Here is a 17,264-nt window from a genome sequence, read left to right as displayed (position 1 = left end):
CACTTTTTTTTATCAAAAGCTACGCCCAGTTTTTTTTTAAGTTTCCGAGAAATTTCCGGAATGATTTATAAAATCACCATAAATTTCGACGCGATATTTTCGTTCGTTCTGTTTTCTTTTTATTAAACCAAAATTAATTTTACTTAAATCATGTTCCAGAATCGCTGTATCGTTTCAACATCGTCCGAGTTTCTGAATATTGCAATTAAGGTACATATTTACCCTTTAATTGTGGTAAAAAAACCGGGCAGAGACCGTCCAAAGAAATGACGCATGGTCCTAGTTTTGCGGCGATTTTAAAGTCGCGCAAGCTAGGGAAGAAAGCGCGATGGAGTGTCGAGTCATCTTCACAGTGTGATGCGTCTTCAGTCCAGCTAGCGGCAATGCAATGTGTCTATACTGGTAGTCGAATAGTTATCGCGAATAACTGTAGAATTGCGTTTGGTGCAATGCGAGAAGTATTCATGCAGTCTTGTAGGCGCTAATATGCGCCCACGCCAACCGCACTGTTTGGCGCAATGCGTGAAGTATTTTCACAGTCTTGCAGGCGCTGATATGAGCGTGACACCGGCCACACTGTGTTTGGCGCGGTTATTCGAACTTGCGTTAGGATAATCGCGGCATGGAATAATGAGGTTTAAAAGGCCCATGTTGTGTTTCGACGCCGTATGAGTATTCCAACGTTGCCTGGTTTCTCCCGATGAAATATTTAATCCGAGAAAATTTTGATGAAAAGATGTTTGAGAAATTTATTCACATACGTGTCAAATTCAATAGTTCGACGGTTCAAGTTCGCAACCACGTATTCTCGTTTGCAGTGTTTGAAAATCTCCTTTACTATTTTACTTTTTTAAAGGAGAAAAAATGGACATAATTCCTTGAAGTTTTCAAAAAAAAAATCACGATGTTTTTAAGAATTGCCGTTAATTATTTGTAGTTTTCCATTTTAAAAATAAAGTTTGGCAGGAAGTCTGCAACGTCGCAAGCCTAGATACGTGGTTGTATACTTACACCGTCAAATTAGTCTGTGACTGAATATGTATGTCCCCTATTCTCATTAAAGTATAGTGATAATTATCGGCATTATATTATTCAAGAATAAACTGCTTTCTCTAAAAACAAAATCGAAGTAGGTTTCAATAATTTTCGCTCAAATATTTCAAAAATAATATGCTGACATTATCTCAATTAAGACTCACTTGAAAATTATAAATAGCATTCGGTGAGTTGATACTTGGGACCCCTCCAAACTTGAGCCCAATCAGCAGATTTTTGTAGTTTTCACCCGCGTCCCTTAAGTTTTGTCGTATGAGAACAAAATCCGGTCTGAAAGATCTGGAAAAAACAAAGGATTCCCGTCATGAATGTATGGCCAGTAATTAACGTCAGGGAAACGTGTCCATGTTTATTATCATATTGCAAGTATTGAAAAACTGCAACCATTTTTTATTCTATCTAAACAAATTGTATCTGAAATATCGTAATTAATACATGATTTATACGCCTGATAAGCAAGATAATAGTATCATAGATACTCAGATCGGAAAACTCATTCAGATAGTAAAAAAAAACCAAAATGAGCAGAGCAAAAAATAGATAAGGAATTAAACCTGAAATGTAATTATTTTAGGTTTAATGAAGAAAATAGATAAGGGATTAAACCTAAGATATTATTATTTTATACAAACCTAAAATATTATTATTTTAGGTATAATTCCTTATCTTTTTTCTATATATAATAAAATGAAAAACTGACATCATTTCTCGTAAGTAATTAGTAATTCTTATGTTGATGTTTATTTACATGATATTTATTTTTTTGTCGCCCATTTTCATCGGTTATCATCAATGGGGTCTCAATAAGGCTTTTGGAGTATCGTAGTTTCTATGAAGTTCTAAGTCAATCACGGTTGTTTGTCCTTCAATTTTTTGTTTGGACGCTTGTCGTTTCTTGTTTGTTAACTTTTTACTATCTCTTTCCTTCTTTTTACTCTCTTTTTACTCTTAGTACTCTTTACTTGCTGTAGTAGGTTGCACAGGAGTGCATACTGACTTTGTTTGGAAAAAGTTTTTCCTTCTTGAACTTAACAAGTTGTTCAATTCTTCTTTCTTCCAACGAACAATACCGGTAGGGGTTTTTTAATTTTTTACCACTTCCATTTTCCGCACAGGAATAGAGTAATTGGGGGCAGTTAATGCGAATGACGAACCTGATAACTTTAGTGCCGTTTCGGTAGACACCCATGCTGACAACGGTGCCGCTCTCACAGTTGGCTGTAAGAGTGATTTCTTTGAACTCGGCCTGCTCCACCCTAATGTCGAAGTCCCCGTGCAAGCGACGCCCTCGGAAATATTTTGACCTGTGCAAAGAACATATGTACATTTCAGTGCATAATAAATAACTTAATCAGTTCAAAACAAACAAGAGAGAACTACTTCATTCGGAGAAAGGTCGCCTCAACTAGAACATTTAAAACGCCGAGACTTTTCGATTTCGACGGGTTCAGCTATCGATATCCTCGACGATATCAGGCAGAGTAACATTTCATCACTGTGTGTTGGGGAGGGGGGGGGGGGGGCGAGAATTAGTCTGAATCAGTGGCGTGGCGTGACTTGCGATGTATCGATTGTTATGCCATATAAACCAATGGAAAAGGATCGATAAACAGGGTGTTCGCAGCGAACACCTCAATAGTCGATTCTTTACCACAGGTTTAAATGGCATAACAATCGATACATCGCAAGTCACGCCACGCCACTGGTCTGAATGAATTCCACGTTGCCTAATTTGGTCTCACATTTTAGTGTTGAAACAGAAATCGACGCAATACACACCGCCCTGAAATTTTCGGTGAATTTTCCTTAGATCATAAGAACGCATTCAAAACCAGAATTTAGCTTGTTTCTTGTGAGAAAAAGAAAACCTGAAGAAAAATCAGAAAATATCGTTAAGCTTACTAATACCAGTGAAACTGGTCCAAGGCGTCCGATAAGGATGAGCTAAAGAAGACCGTCACATAATTTATTTTCAAAATCTTACAAAGAAAACGATTCCCACACAACAGAAAGTTCGGAAAGCAAAGAGATTTTAGGGAGTAGGTTTAACGGGAATCAAATAGAAGTTAGATCATACGAATGACGCCATTTGTATTCTTGAAATTTAACTTAATATTTATCGTATACAATCATATTTTTTGTCGACATTGATTTTCAGACTTTCCGCCATGTGATTCTTTTCCTTTGAGAAATTGTTAAGAGGAAACGTATCACAAAGTCCTTGTCTTATAGTCCATTGTACAATGATGTATTGAAATGTTGATCGATGGAATGGAGAACTCACCAATCCGTGTTTTGATCATCGATGACGAGGAGGGTGAAGCAACGATCCTTGTTGTACGACGGCCGTCCGGCGCTCGCCGCCACAGCTCCTGCCGAGAGAAAAACAAACCCGAGCCGTAATTAACCTCTTGCGTACCCTTAATGTTCTCTTTTCATTAAATTTTAAAGCTCCCCTTTCAACCCTTCGCTCGCGACCGGCGCTTAGAGTCTTCAGCGCCGATTATCCCCACCCTGTTCCAGGGATTCTTCTCCATTTATTCAACTCCAATTAAAAGCTACTTTCGCTTCCACGTTGAGCCGTGCTCTCATCGGAGCATAATCACTGGTAAGTGGAGTGCGCCGGGTTGATTCTGAACAATCGAAGCCTCGCTAACGGAACTGGCTCGCTCCCAAGGCTCAATCCAGGAGGACTTCCAATGTTTGTGACAAGATTCCTAACTTCTCTATGGAGTAGTGCTCAAATTAATGTAAAAATCAATATATTTGGACCGCGTGAAGGAGAAAGGAACCAAGCCACATGTGGTTTTGCCATAAATCTGGCAATATAATTGATTGCAATAGTACGTCCGTGCGGATTTCTCAGAAAAGTTTAGGGAATTTGCTTCGAACTGTGTAGAAAATTCACAGTTTGCTTAAAAATCTGCTTAACCGTATTCATGTAAAAAATTAAATTGCCCGTTTAAAGGCAATAGCTAATGTGACTTGGTTTCTTTCTGCTTAACGCGGTCCACTTACAGCTTTTCATGCTTGATCACATGAGGAACGAAGTTGATATGAATTATTATGAATTCACGTTTGAATGTTGAATGTTTGAATTCATGTTCCACCAATAGGATCCCTCCATATCCCTCATTTTAAGCGCTCAGCCGATAGGCAGCGCTTTTTGATTTCGACTTGCCTCTAGAATACTAGTATACTAAGTGCTAATTCGTTTAAATGGCGCACCAGCTCATCGATGTGTAGGCTTTTTGGGGGGGGGGGGGGTCCATTTTTAAAATAAATAAAGCTGTGAAAACTGTATTTTATGCTTTTAACGTAATGCGCAGGTAGTTTCGATCGTTTGTCTATAAGAAAATTTCTTAGCGGTAGAGTAATTCTTATCGAAATTGATCGTTGAACTTAAATGAAGCCTACAAAAAACGCGCCTGATGAGCTCAACGGTGACTATCATTTTCGGGAAACGAAAAAACGCGTTTACGGTTTCCTTGGTAACCTTTGTTTGCTATCAGCTGATGTTTTATTTCCATTCCCCAGCCAAGTCGACTGAGTTTATACTTCCTTTCTTCTTTAAATACATTGACTAACACCTGAGCGCTTATCTAATACGACAGTACTAGAACTTTCCCGCTTGTTTTTCTTTGTCTATAGCTTTGTCTATCAATAGTAATGATCGGCCCGGTGGATAGGCGTGATACTGACCTATGTTACCGATGAGAGTGGCGCCCTGATCCCTGGCGGCGCCGGTGAGGGACTGGACGCGCTGAAGGAGGGACTCTCTCGTCTTGGCCGGGCTCGAGGGAGCGCTGGTGGTCTTGGAGCCGGCCTTGTTGAGGTTCAGTGAGAGGTCGCCAGCGTTGGGGGGCCCACCCCCGCCCCCGACGGCGGTCCCGGTGGGGCCCATGCCCCCCGGGGGCCCTCCCGGCTGCCGCACCCCGCTCCCGTAGATCTCACCCGTCGACGCCTGCCCCGGCTGTCCCGCGGGGCCTGGCATAGGCACATCGTTGTCCGCCTCCGAGGATAGGTCCCCGGAAGAAAATCTGAAACACAAATTCAACAAATTACTCAAACAGGGCTCTCACAGTCAGGACTTACTGGGAAATGCCAGGGAATTTGGAATAGTCTAGGAATCCGGAAAATGTTAGAGTACCTGTATAGCGAGAGTATAGACGGATGTGAAACTCCGAAAATCCATCAGGCCTTCACCGATGTCTCCGCGAATAAAATTAGGGCCCAGAAATGCAGCCAACCTATGAATTTCAATTATCCAGAGCGCTTTACTAATACAATTGTTACGAACATCGTTATAAAGCACGTATTTGACTTAGTTTTTGCATAACTTTACTCAATTTTGCGGAAGAACGCTTATTTATGTACATTCTTAGCCATCTTCGTTAGAATTGGAATCTGCAGACTGGCAGTGAAATTTTGTGCGTTAGAAGTTGGTTAGAAGGGTGGCTGCACTTTTGGGCCCTAAGCCCTCCATGAAGCGATCTGTCCATACTCTCGCTATATAGGTACTGTAGATAATGTTAGGGAAAAATTATCAAGTCACCTTCATTTGCTTTTAAGTATGGGTTTGACGCTTCGAACGACTTTTTGCCTATAAAAACTATTTTCAATTATGTATTTTTAACCATCTGGCATATCTAATTTTGAAAAGTCAGGGAAGACCGGGAAATTTCAGGGGAAAATTATCAAGTCACCTTTATTTCCTTTTAGTATGGATTTGACGTTCCGAACGACAACTTTTGCCTGAAAACTATTGCTAATTGTGTCTTTTAACCATTTAGCACACCTACAATTGTCAGAGAATTTCACCGAAATGTGTCAGGGAAATCAGGGAAATGTCAGGGAATTTCATTCTTTAAATTCTGTGGCAGTCCTGTCAAACAAGGAGCGAATTTCCCCGCCTGGATTTGGTTCACTTTTTGGACCGAATCCCTGAACCGGAATTTTTTTTGGCGGTGATTCGGAAGATGAAGAAGTGAGCGTGTAACCGACCTTGCGTGAAAGTTCTTATACATAGGAAGGATTACAGTCCGTGGCACAAGACGTCGTCCCTCTGACATGAGGGCGTAACTCGGTTTCCTTGTGAGCTCTGTTCTCCGTATAACTCAATGCTTTCTGGGGCTCAAGTGAAAATAGAGATACGTCCAAACGTCGGAGGAGCGACAAAGAGTTGAGTACCTGTATAGGGAGAGTAGCGACAGATCTGAAACTCCGAAAGTCCATCAGGCCTTCACCGATGCCTCCACGAATAAAGTTAGGGCCCAAAAGGGCAGCCAACCTATGAATTTTAATTATCCATAGCGATTTACTGATACTATTGTTACGAACCGTCCTTTATTAAGCACGTGTTTGACTCAGTTTTTGCATAAATTTACTCAATTTCGCGGAAGAACGCTCATTTCTGTACATTCTTGGCCATCTTGGTTAGAATTGGAATCTGCAGACTGGCAGTGAAATTTTGTGCGTTAGAAGTTGGTTAGAAGGGTGGCTGCACTTTTGGGCCCTAAGCCCTCCATGAACCGATCTGTCGGTACTCTCCCTATACAGGTACTCTAACAAAGAGTATATGAGAATTTGACCGCTCGCCTTCATTCTTTGTTAGGTTAGTTTTCCGTCCAGAGGCGGGTTCAGCAATTTGGCAACACCGAATTTCCTCGATTCAAACCTACGTTAAATAATCGATTCTTGTCAAAGCACCTGACCGCTCCAAGAACCAATACATTTCTGTAGGTTTATATCGGGGAAGAAAAATGTTGCCAATTTGCTAGATCCGCCAATGTTTTCGTCGCAATCTAAAAATCCGATTTTTTCCACTCAACCACAGAAAAAATAGATGGTGCTGACGACAGAACCTCCTGTTCACAGGGCTCATGCAGTTTCTTTGTTACACTTACAGAATTTTTCTGTTGTGAGAACGGAACTTCGGTCTTCAGAACAGAGTACTCTGTCCTCATAACAGAAGCTTCTGTGACTGTTACAAAAGAAGTGCAGGAGCCCTGTGAACAGAACTATTTTTTTCAGTGTGAACGAAAATCCCTCCGCTGAAAATTTTGCCTCCGGTGGGGAACCGATGTCCCTTTCTTCCGCGGACAGAAAGTAGCAAATTATTTCCAAGAAATGTTTAAACAAATCAAGAGCAGCGCATTTCAGATTGCGACATTAAAATGATTTCAGGGAGATGGGGGGGGGGGGGGGCGATGTAATTCTGGGCTTTGGCGGAGGGGTGTCGCGAAATTGAGTACCGAGGGCGTTGCGTCGGTCGCGTCGCGTGGCTTTGATTGATAAGTTGGACGTATATCTGTCAAACGGAACTATGCGCAATATGACATGAGCCCTGTTATGCATGTATTATTATGGGTCTCAGGGCTCATGTCTTAATGCACATAGTTCCGTTTGATAGAAATACGTCCAGTTAAATCCTCGTCCCGCTGAGCCGGGGATGAGGGGAGGGGGTGACCAATGACCATCCCTGCCCGTCACTCGGTCAGAGTTGCCGCTACCCTAATCGGCAATTGATCGGCCCGGCCCACCCACTCCTAAACGACCAACGATGCTCTGCCATTATATTACTGATGGTCAGTCATGTTAGTATTTGTATCATTCCCTCCCACAAGCTCGACTGCTCTGCCGTGATAGCGAAGAGAGCAGTATGTCCACGCTGGGATGAACCTCGAGACACATAAAAGAATGTGCTAATCACGGCTCGTACAGAAATGCACTTACTGCTCTCTTCGCTATCACAGGAGTGCCAGTTACAGGCCGCTCTTGTGTGCCAACCAACATTTGGACTTCATTTTGCAATTAAGAACACAATTTCTGGCTCATCTGTAAAAACGCTCATGTGCGTGCTCTGCCGTGCTAAGGAAAAACGTCGTATGAACGTTCGAGAGTTGCCAAATCTCCTTTGTTAAAATGTTTATTTCTGAGAAAAGTTATGAATGTTTTTCTCTAAAATTTCCAGGAACTTAAGGCAAAATTGCGAACAAAATTATCTGAAAAATGGGATGAGAAATATTCATAAGTTTACCAGGAAATTCATGTGTTATCAATGGAAATTTGGCAACGCCTGAAGGTTCATGCGGCGTTTTTCCTTAGCACGGAAAAACTCCGTATGAGCCTTCAGACGTTGCCAAGTTTCCTTCCATAAAAATCGAAATTACTAGGAAATTTGTGAATATTTTTTTCCAAAATTTCCAGACAATTACTTCGTTAATCGTACTTTTTGACCACATATCGTCCACATTTTAGCATGTTTATTTATAGGTTGTTTTAAAGTATTTTGTAGACTTCATAACAATTTCAATTTCATGTTTTAAACAGCAATGATTTATGTTGGAGTTTCTTTTGTCCGCCAACGTGCGTTAAAAATTCAGCATTAACGGACATTAAGCATTAATTCAGCTAGGACGTAATTAGTGTTGCATCAAACAGCATATCTCTTTGAGGGAAACCAGTACTCCGATGAGTTTTCCCTCTGTAGTGAGAATTTCAGTTTAATGCTGAATTTTTAACACACGTTGGCGAAAAAAAAACTCCAACATACCTACGACCCGTGCGTCCACCGCAATCAGTTTGAGCAATGATTTCGAATGATGTCGAATTTAGCGAAGCAACCTCTACATATTTTTTCAAATGTTTTCAGAAGTATTTTCGGTTTTATTGGGTGGTCCATTGCAGATGGGATCTGGGTGTGGGGTATTGAAAGTGAAACTAATTGGCAACTGAGTGGTTGGCCGGGCAGAGTCAGGGGAGAAACTTGCATTATTTATGAAGGCAAGCGGGAAAAAGTTGATTCCGCTTTTCTTCGATTAAAGTTCCCAGGAGCGAAGTTGGCGGGGGCCTCAGAGGTCCGTGCGCGGCCACTTAATGCTCTTTCATTATTCATTTCTCCGGCTTTCTTTCCATTTCCGCGGCCACATCCTGTATCAGTCCTTTATCCTACGCCTTTAATTCTCCGCTCCTTCCGTCTGAGGCTACGGCACCTGAGGTGGCGCGCGACGTGAAGTTGCCCGCGCACCGAGTGCAATGATTTTAACCCCAGTCAAAAGAGAAAAAGAAGGTAAAAAGGAACAGAAGGGTGAGAAAAAGACATTCTTCTTTTTTAATCTTCCTCTTTTTCTTCTACCTCCTTTTTTTCTCTTTCCTCCTTCTCTACCTTCTCTCTCTCCTTTCCATAAATATGTCCCTTCTTTTTCTTCCTCTTCATTTTCTTCTTCTCATCCTCCTACTTTCTCTCCTTCTTCCATTTAAAATTTCTCTCTTTCTTTCCTCACTTTCCTCCTCCTTCCTCTTCACTTTTTTCCTTTCTTTTTCTCACTCTTTTTGTTCTTTTCCTTTTTATCCCTTTTCTAATTTCATTCCTTTTTTCACCTCCTTCTCTTCCACAGTATCTCCTTGCTGTTCCTAGTGTTTCCTACCTTTTTTTCTTGTTATTGTTGTTGTATTTGTTGTTCTTCTCCTTCTCTTTCTTCCGATTTCTGATGCGTCATCATCCGACATCTGTTAGGAGTCTTACGATCTAATTGTGAGCTTTTTAGACGTGAGTTAAACCTACCGTCCTCACAGAGTGGATCGAGTCAATGGGAGAGATCGGACAAAATCGCAAATTTTGCTGCTTATTCTGACGAATTTTAAGGGGGTACTTCTTAAAGGAAATTTTACAAGGAAAGCAGTAACTTTAACATTTTGCATTGATGGAATTATAAGCTTTCAAAGTTTCCACGTTTTGTCCAACTTCTCTCACTGACTAGCTCCATGTGCACCACCGATAAGGTTATTCGGCATCCGTGGTTTTGATCCTAGATCCTAGAATTTTGTTGCGCTCGCGCGGGCAATGGAGAATTTGCATGCAAATTTTTTATTGCTCCTTCTGAAAGTGCTTAAAGAGCTGATTTCACCGTATTTTTCATAATTTTTTTCTGATATGGGAATTACTATAAAAATAGATTTAAAAGTGAGAAAATGCACCGCCTAGTGAAGTCGTCTGGCGGCATTTTCGAATTAAACACACCTATTTTAGCAGATTAAATCAATTTGTCATATCTTCTCCAATAATTGTTCAATTCATGAACCAAGGGTATCCTCGTGTTCAGTGCACTCAGTAGTTTCCACTTAAACACGGAATTCATCAAATTTCAGACACCTGCAAATTCTCTATCGGGCGTATTTCTATCAAACGGAACTATGTGCATTAAGACATGAGCCCTGCGACCCATAAGAGCATATGCATAATAGGGCTCACGTTATAATGCACATAGTTCTGTTTGATAGAAATACGTCCAATTTAGCGTCGTGCGCTGCATGTGGAACCGCGGCCTGACGTCCCGAGACTCTCCCTCAAGCAGTGGCGTGGCATGAATTGCGATATATCGATTGTTATGCCAATTAAACCTATGGTAAAGAATCGATTATTAAGGTGTTCGCTGCGAACACCCTGTTTATCGATCCTTTTCCACAGGTTTAAATGGCTTAACAATCGATATATCGCAATTCACGCCACGCCATCCTCAAGTCCTGGCTTTGCGGGCCGAGTCAAGTTTCGAGTGCCCCTCCTTTCGATCACCTTAATATTGCTCTCGGCCCTCGGAGTAGAAAGCCTAGGAAATCATCAGGCACTTGAATCGAGTACCGGAAAGTGGCTGCAGGGCAAAGTGTCGACCTTTTCGATTCCCCATTTAATGCACCGGAATAGAAGGAAAAATGTCACACCAGTGGTGCCCATCCCCCCGGAAAATTTTGAATTCATACGAGTTCCCCTCCCCCAAATCTGAATTTTTTCGCCCCCCCCCTCCACCGGGGGGGTCTGAGGGGTCCGGGCAAAATGTTGACATTTTTTATGTCATTTGGGGGCAATTTGAGGCATTTCTTACAGGTTTTCATGTAAATTCTGCTTATTTTCAATTAAGTTTATTTTTGCATGAAATTCTAGGGGGATTGTCAAAATTCTAGGGAGAGAAGTGAAAATTCTAGGGAGAGTCAAAATTCTACGGGGGTTGTCAAAATTTTAGGGGGCTGCAAATTCTGGGGGAAGTGAAAATTCTAGGAGGCAAAGTCAAAATTCATGGGGGGACGTCAAAACTCTAGGGGGGACTCAAAATTCTAGGGGGAAAATCACAATTCTGGGGGGGGGGGGGAAAAACTAGAGCTCCCCCCCCCTATTTCAAAAGTGAATAGTTTCTCGTATGTAAAACCCGCACCGAAAAAAATGGTATGCTGTTTTGGCACCTAGGATGTCAAAAATGTGTCTGGTCATCCTAAGATGCTACCTTGATTGCCCACGCAGTTGAATTTGCATTCGTAGGATGTAAAGTTAACTGCGAGGGCAGTAAAGGCAGCATTTTGGGATCACCAGACACATTTTTGACATCCTAGGTGCTAAAACAGCATATTATTTTTTTCAGTGCGGGTTGGGCACCACTGGTTCACACAGAGAATAGGGGAGAATAGAGTGTATGGGATAGCTGGGATCTAGTCAGTTAGAGAAGGATTAGACGATTCGTTCAGAAGATCACATTGCGATTTGTTATGTAGCAAGTTTAACAAGGATCATCCTATCTACATCAGACGTTGCCCATTTTCGTCTCGCGTTTAATTTTTTCAGCAGGACACCAATCAATACTCTTGCTTGAAGAATGTCAGGGAGCGTTTAGCACTGAGAACTTAAGATTGAGGAGGCGGCTCCAAAAACAGCCCATACACGAAAATCGTTTCTAGAAAAATAAGTCGGCAATCACATAACTCGGTTTGCGACGTCGCAGACTTCCTGTCATATTTTATTTTTTAAACGGAAAACTCCTCAACGGCGTTTCTTTAAAGCTGCCGTGATTTTTCTTCCCTGTGCGAAGAAAATTCTGCATCAACTTCAAGAAATGATGTCAATTTGTTCTCCAGTGGTGTGGCGTGCTTTGCGATATATCGATCGATATGCCGTTTAAACCTATGGTACAGAATCGATTATTGAGTTGTTCATCGATCCTTTTTCATAGGTTTAAATTACAGATCAATCGATATATCGCAAAGCACGCCACGCCACTGATTGTTCTCCTTTAATAAAAATAACATAGAGGCGGAGATTTTCAGACACCGAAACGAGTATGTAGTTGCCGACTTACACCGTCGATCTGATATGTTTGATCCCAAGCAGGGGCTGTTGCTTTACGGGGCAATTTGAGTCTCCAGTGAAAGTCCATTTTCACTAAAAACCAACTTTTTTTTTGCTTTCTACAAGTTTGTAACAAACTTATTTGGCAACACGTGCGAATGCTCTTTATTAAAACAGGAATATTTGCCTCCTCGGCGAGATGGGGGAGTTGAGAATGACGACGGGAAGACCCAGGATCGAAAGCGCATCATGAGCCGCTGCCCAACCTCCCCACTTACCAAAAGGGCCGCAAAGAGAAATTTGGATAGGTCGTTTTTAAAAATCACCTTTTTAAAAAAGCGGAGCCGGCGGAGCGCATTTTTGTTCCTGTGCGGTGAAGCGTGGTGATGTCACGGGGATTTCGGAGCTCGGAAATTGAGGAGGGCGGGCTTCAGCGTTTCAGCCCTGGATCTGAAGGGTGTCAGTTGCAGCGCGCCAGGCGAGGTTTCGAGGTTAGGGCATCGCGTGCCCACAGCTCCTCCCCGCGTCGCCACAGCACTCAATTGCCACCACCGATTCTCACTCCTTCGGATTCCGAATTTTGACGCCGGATTTCAAAATTTCGCGTGTCGCACAGCTGACCGGTTCCCCGCGATGAAAGCGGTTAGCTTCTAAACATGTTACGTTTTGTTTCACTTTGATGCACTTCATCGATAGAAAAATGCGCAAGCTGAGATTATGGTTCACGTGACTATATTCGCCCTCTATTAAAGTATAAGTTGAATCGAGAGAACATCAGAATTTCCGGTATGTTTCAAGGAAACTCTCCCTGCCGAAAATTTCCTTAACAGACCAATGAATAGGTAGCGTTAAAGTTGGACACTACAACGTAGGTTTACGTATCGAAATTTCATGGGAAATACGGTGAGCGTATTGAAAGTTTCCAAAAACGGAACCGGAGGTTCTTTCGCAAGCGGATTTTAAGGATTTGTAATTGATTACGTTTTAAGCATGATCACCACTTTTTCAACTCTGATGTGTCGATACTAGAAGTTCTCATTATGTTCTACATGTTTGAGGTGAAATTCAGGTGGAAGAACGTGTCTCGCGGCACTTTCATGTTTACGTATTCTGTAGTACACCCGTTTACGGAATCTGCCAATTCACGGAAGTGGAATCTGCCAATTCACGGAAGTGGCAAGATTACGTAGCATGGTGTCAACGATTCAGATGAAAATGAACACTACCTATACTCAGCGTACAAAAGCGCGACGCAACTATTCGACCACCGGAGCGTGGCACAGTATCACTCGAAATTGAAGGCGAACTCAACGCACCAGCTCACCAATTCACGCAACGGGTAACATGGCGGGGAGTTTGATCTTACGAACCGAAAAAATCTTCATTCTCCTTTATAAGTTAAGAGGGGAAATCATTAATGTGCTTAGCCTGTTTTACCTGAGACTGTTTCAGAATACACGTTTTGCAATGCTTATGCTCTAACCTTGTCTAGTCTCCATCGCTAAAAAGTTGCGACTGAACTGTGTTTTTGTCAGTTTACGCTATAGCATCAAGGGTCGATTCCGTGAGAATCGGTCGGGTTTTTAGCGCGGGGTCTTGGCGAAACGGCGAGGCAGGCGCGGGAAGTTTCAGCGAACGGGTGTGGCTCGGTGGGTCGCGTCGACGGCACTGCAGCTGAAACGGCTGGCTGAAACGTTTCCTGGGAGCGAGAATGTGGGCTGGAACTCAGTGGAAATTGTTGTCGCCCTCTTTTGGCGGCCTAAAACGGACACTTAGCAGCCGACAGTCGCTCTTTCAGGGCTTCTGTGTCATCCCGTGTTCTACGTGATGTGAGTTATAAATGTCGCCGCACAGTGGAACGGAACTTGAGACTTCCGGATGGGAAAACTATTGAATTTGAACAGGGGGTTTTATACGAGTTTCAAAGTTGAACCAAACCACATAATTTTCAATTCTTTTCAAGCAAAACATCGCCATTTTCAGCCAAGTTACCGTGATTTTAACGTATAAGAAAAGGGTTTTTTTTTTTTTATTTAAAATATGGTCTTTAATCGGAAGAATATTTATTTGGCTCATAAATAATTATTTTGGTATCAATATCTATTTCACTTTAAAATGATTTTTTTAGAGGAACCATGTTTATCTAAGATAGCACAAATAAAGTTTATTCTTGTCTTTAATTCGTAGAAAATTAATCTTGTCACCAATGAACGATTTCATTTCTTGGAACTGCAAAAATCTCCATTAATGAATTGAAAAAAACAATCTTCTCGCTCCAGAAAGATTTAAGGACCAATAGAAATAGTTAAATGAATTGAATCAGTGAGAACGAAAACACACCAACTCGGTAACTCGAAAATGCTCAATTTCCATCGAAGATAGTTAATTTACATCAAGGTCATTGAAGTTAACGCATCTGTTCCAACTTGGACTTTTAGAGTGTCCATAAGTGCTTGTCTTTTGGCAGCAAAAATATTCTTCTTAACCTAACTTCTCCACCTGTTCCGCAGTTTTGTGTATGTCTTGATTATTTTCATTTTTCTGAGTTGGTTTGTTTTCGTTCTCACTGATTCAATTTTCCTTCGTGTCGAGGTTAATTTTTTGAAACCTAAGTGAATCAAGTTCAATCCATTTTTTCAGTGCACTTCAAAGTGAAGATAGTTGAATTTTCCTTCTTGATGAGATATCTACCTTTTCACTAATCTCAGCCTATCGTGCGCCGCGCGCCTATGACGCTGAGGAAATGGGCCGCTTTTCCTCCGCCACATTATCAAAGCGGATATGTTAGGTGTTACTCTGCGCGGATACTCGGGCAAGTCTTCCATTTCCGTTTCTTCGTGAACCCATGTAATCGCGCACTTCTATTCAAATTGAATTTGATCGGACTAAACCGACCCAAACTAAGCCATATTCTTAGTCGCTCCTTTAACATCCACTTTCCTCAAGGAGTCCCCACTCTATTTTTTTTTTTTTTTTTATTTTTTTTTAGGAAAGCCCAGGGAGACTTAGAGGGCACCATGCTGCCATGCTAAGGAAGAACGCCTTATGAGCCTTCAGAAGTTCCCAAGTTTCTTCTGATAAATCGAATGTAATGGGAAAATTGCGAATAATATTTTCCAAAATTTTCAGATAATTTTGTACGCAATTTAAACTAAGATTTCTGAACATTTTAAGGAAAAATGTGCATGAATGTTGTCAAAAATGCATGTTTTATCCAGGGAAATTTGGCAACTCTCGAATGTTCATCCGGCGTTCTTCCTCAGTACGGCAGTATCATGAAAAGGTGACTATTTACAAACCTCGAGTGAAATTAAATAAGCATCTTTGGAAATCGATCCGTGTAAGTTATTCCAATGCTACACCACTACACGAAGGACGAAGTCCAAAAGAGGGGAAAAATTTACAGTTAAAATACAGCTAAATATAGTTGTGTGGGCTTTGAAAATTTTAGGGTAGGCCTTTACCTGCCTTAAAGTCTCTCAAATCATGGATTTTTTTTTCATCTTGTATTCTTACAATGGAAAAGCATCGCGATCCCACGCTAAACCCCATTTTATGTACGATCTTGTTGAATTTTACCGGAAGTTCGTAAAAATGTCGATGGCTTGTTAATAGCTCCCTTAAACCTCCAGACAAGGTATGAATTAAAGCACCACGCAATTCGTTTTGGCCTCAAAATTCCACGAAGGAAACGAATCAATCTCACAACAGGGAGTCTGAAAATCAACTCCGAAACAAGGCATAAGTGTTTTCAATCGACACACGTCAACTAACATAAATACAAATGACGGCATTTTTGTAATCTCACTTCTATTTGATTCGTGTTAAAAATACCTAACATCTGTGAAGGATTGATTTTCAACGTTCCCATCATGGTTATCGTTCTCATAGTAAGGTTTTGAAAAAATAACATTTAATGTTTTTTTCTGTTTCAGATCTTGTCCAGCGGCCCATTTAAACCTTTTTTTTTTTTTATTTTTTTTTATTTTTTTTATTTATTTAAACCTTACGGAGCTATGTTCACGACCTCTAGTTACCTCTGACACATGATGCTTTCAAGTTCGGAATTACATCAAGGTAAGATAGAATATCGATTAAAGTAAAAGAAAAAAGCTAGTCTTACACTGGCACGCTTAAAAACGCTTATCTCAGGTTGCGATGTTGCAAGTGCCCACTCATGTTTTCTATTTTCAAAAGAAAACCAACCAACAGTTGTCAATGAAATTTTCTGCTCTCGGGCAAAAAAAAACCGAATTACGGGGAAATGTTTTATTGTTTTCCTTCAAAAGATCGGGAATTGTTAAACTTTGCAAGTAAGGTACGCATTTTTCGCGTTCAGCCACCGAGATGGAGCCTCTGCCATACTGAATTTTTGAATGCAACTGTTGAGGCATGTGGCCCACGAATATTTTGATATTACTCGGTCACAAAGAAAGGAAACTTGAAAGTTTATAATTTCCACGAAGTCTCAACGTCATGCAAACCGCAAACCCCGCCCTCAAAACCCTGCCTTCGAAGACACGTCCCCGCAAGTTTTCATAATCCAAAATTTGCGTTCTCGCCTGTCGACGACAACACGGTCCGTTTCAGACCGTTCCCAAGTTTAGACGCGCGGAAAAATAAGCTTAAATATCCCGTCTTGGCTCCGAGTCGAGAACGAAATACGAATTCGCCTAGCCTGCCGGGTGTCGAGTCCCCCTCCCCCTTGTCGGGATTTCCTCTCGGCGGGGACTTTACTGGGTCAACGACAAATTACCACCTTAACTGCAGCGCACGCCGAACGAAGCACTGAGCTTTGCCCCCTCCCTCCCCCGCGCCTGCGGCGTGGGGTGTTCACCCTATCTCCCTCCACCTATCCCCTCCGCCCATCCAATTCCCATTGATTTTACAACGGAATGCTCCGATCCTGGCAGCCATTCATGAGTCGACCAGCTACTACGGAGTTGACACACACACGTTGACACAGTGACACACCCACCGCCGCCGCCGAGACGGGTGGCAAGGACAGAGGCGGATACGGCAATTTGGCAACACCGGATTTCCTCCATTTCAACCTATGCTAAATAATCGATTCTTGACGGAGCACCTGGCCCCT

General features: G+C 41.8%; 1 protein-coding gene across 2 annotated transcripts in view; it reads right to left on the bottom strand.

Moving 5' to 3' along the window:
- Window positions 1–1,199: 1,199 nt before the first annotated feature.
- LOC109042825 (synapsin) overlaps window positions 1,200–17,264 on the bottom strand; it is a gene marked incomplete at its 3' end in the record, with an annotated part of 46,130 nt that continues 30,065 nt past the window's right edge. Inside the window, 5 exon segments of one of the 2 annotated variants that reach the window (XM_072305996.1) lie at window positions 1,200–1,335; window positions 2,211–2,360; window positions 3,341–3,428; window positions 4,759–5,096; window positions 12,496–13,850. In XM_072305996.1, the coding sequence (XP_072162097.1) occupies window positions 1,200–1,335; window positions 2,211–2,360; window positions 3,341–3,428; window positions 4,759–5,096; window positions 12,496–12,527 (744 nt within the window). 2 annotated transcript variants of the gene reach the window in all.

This window comes from Bemisia tabaci, unplaced genomic scaffold (genome assembly GCF_918797505.1).
Source record: "Bemisia tabaci unplaced genomic scaffold, PGI_BMITA_v3".
NCBI lineage: Eukaryota > Metazoa > Arthropoda > Insecta > Hemiptera > Aleyrodidae > Bemisia > Bemisia tabaci.
The sequence above is the reverse complement of the archived record's forward strand: the minus strand, read 5'-3'. Positions and strand labels throughout refer to the sequence as shown.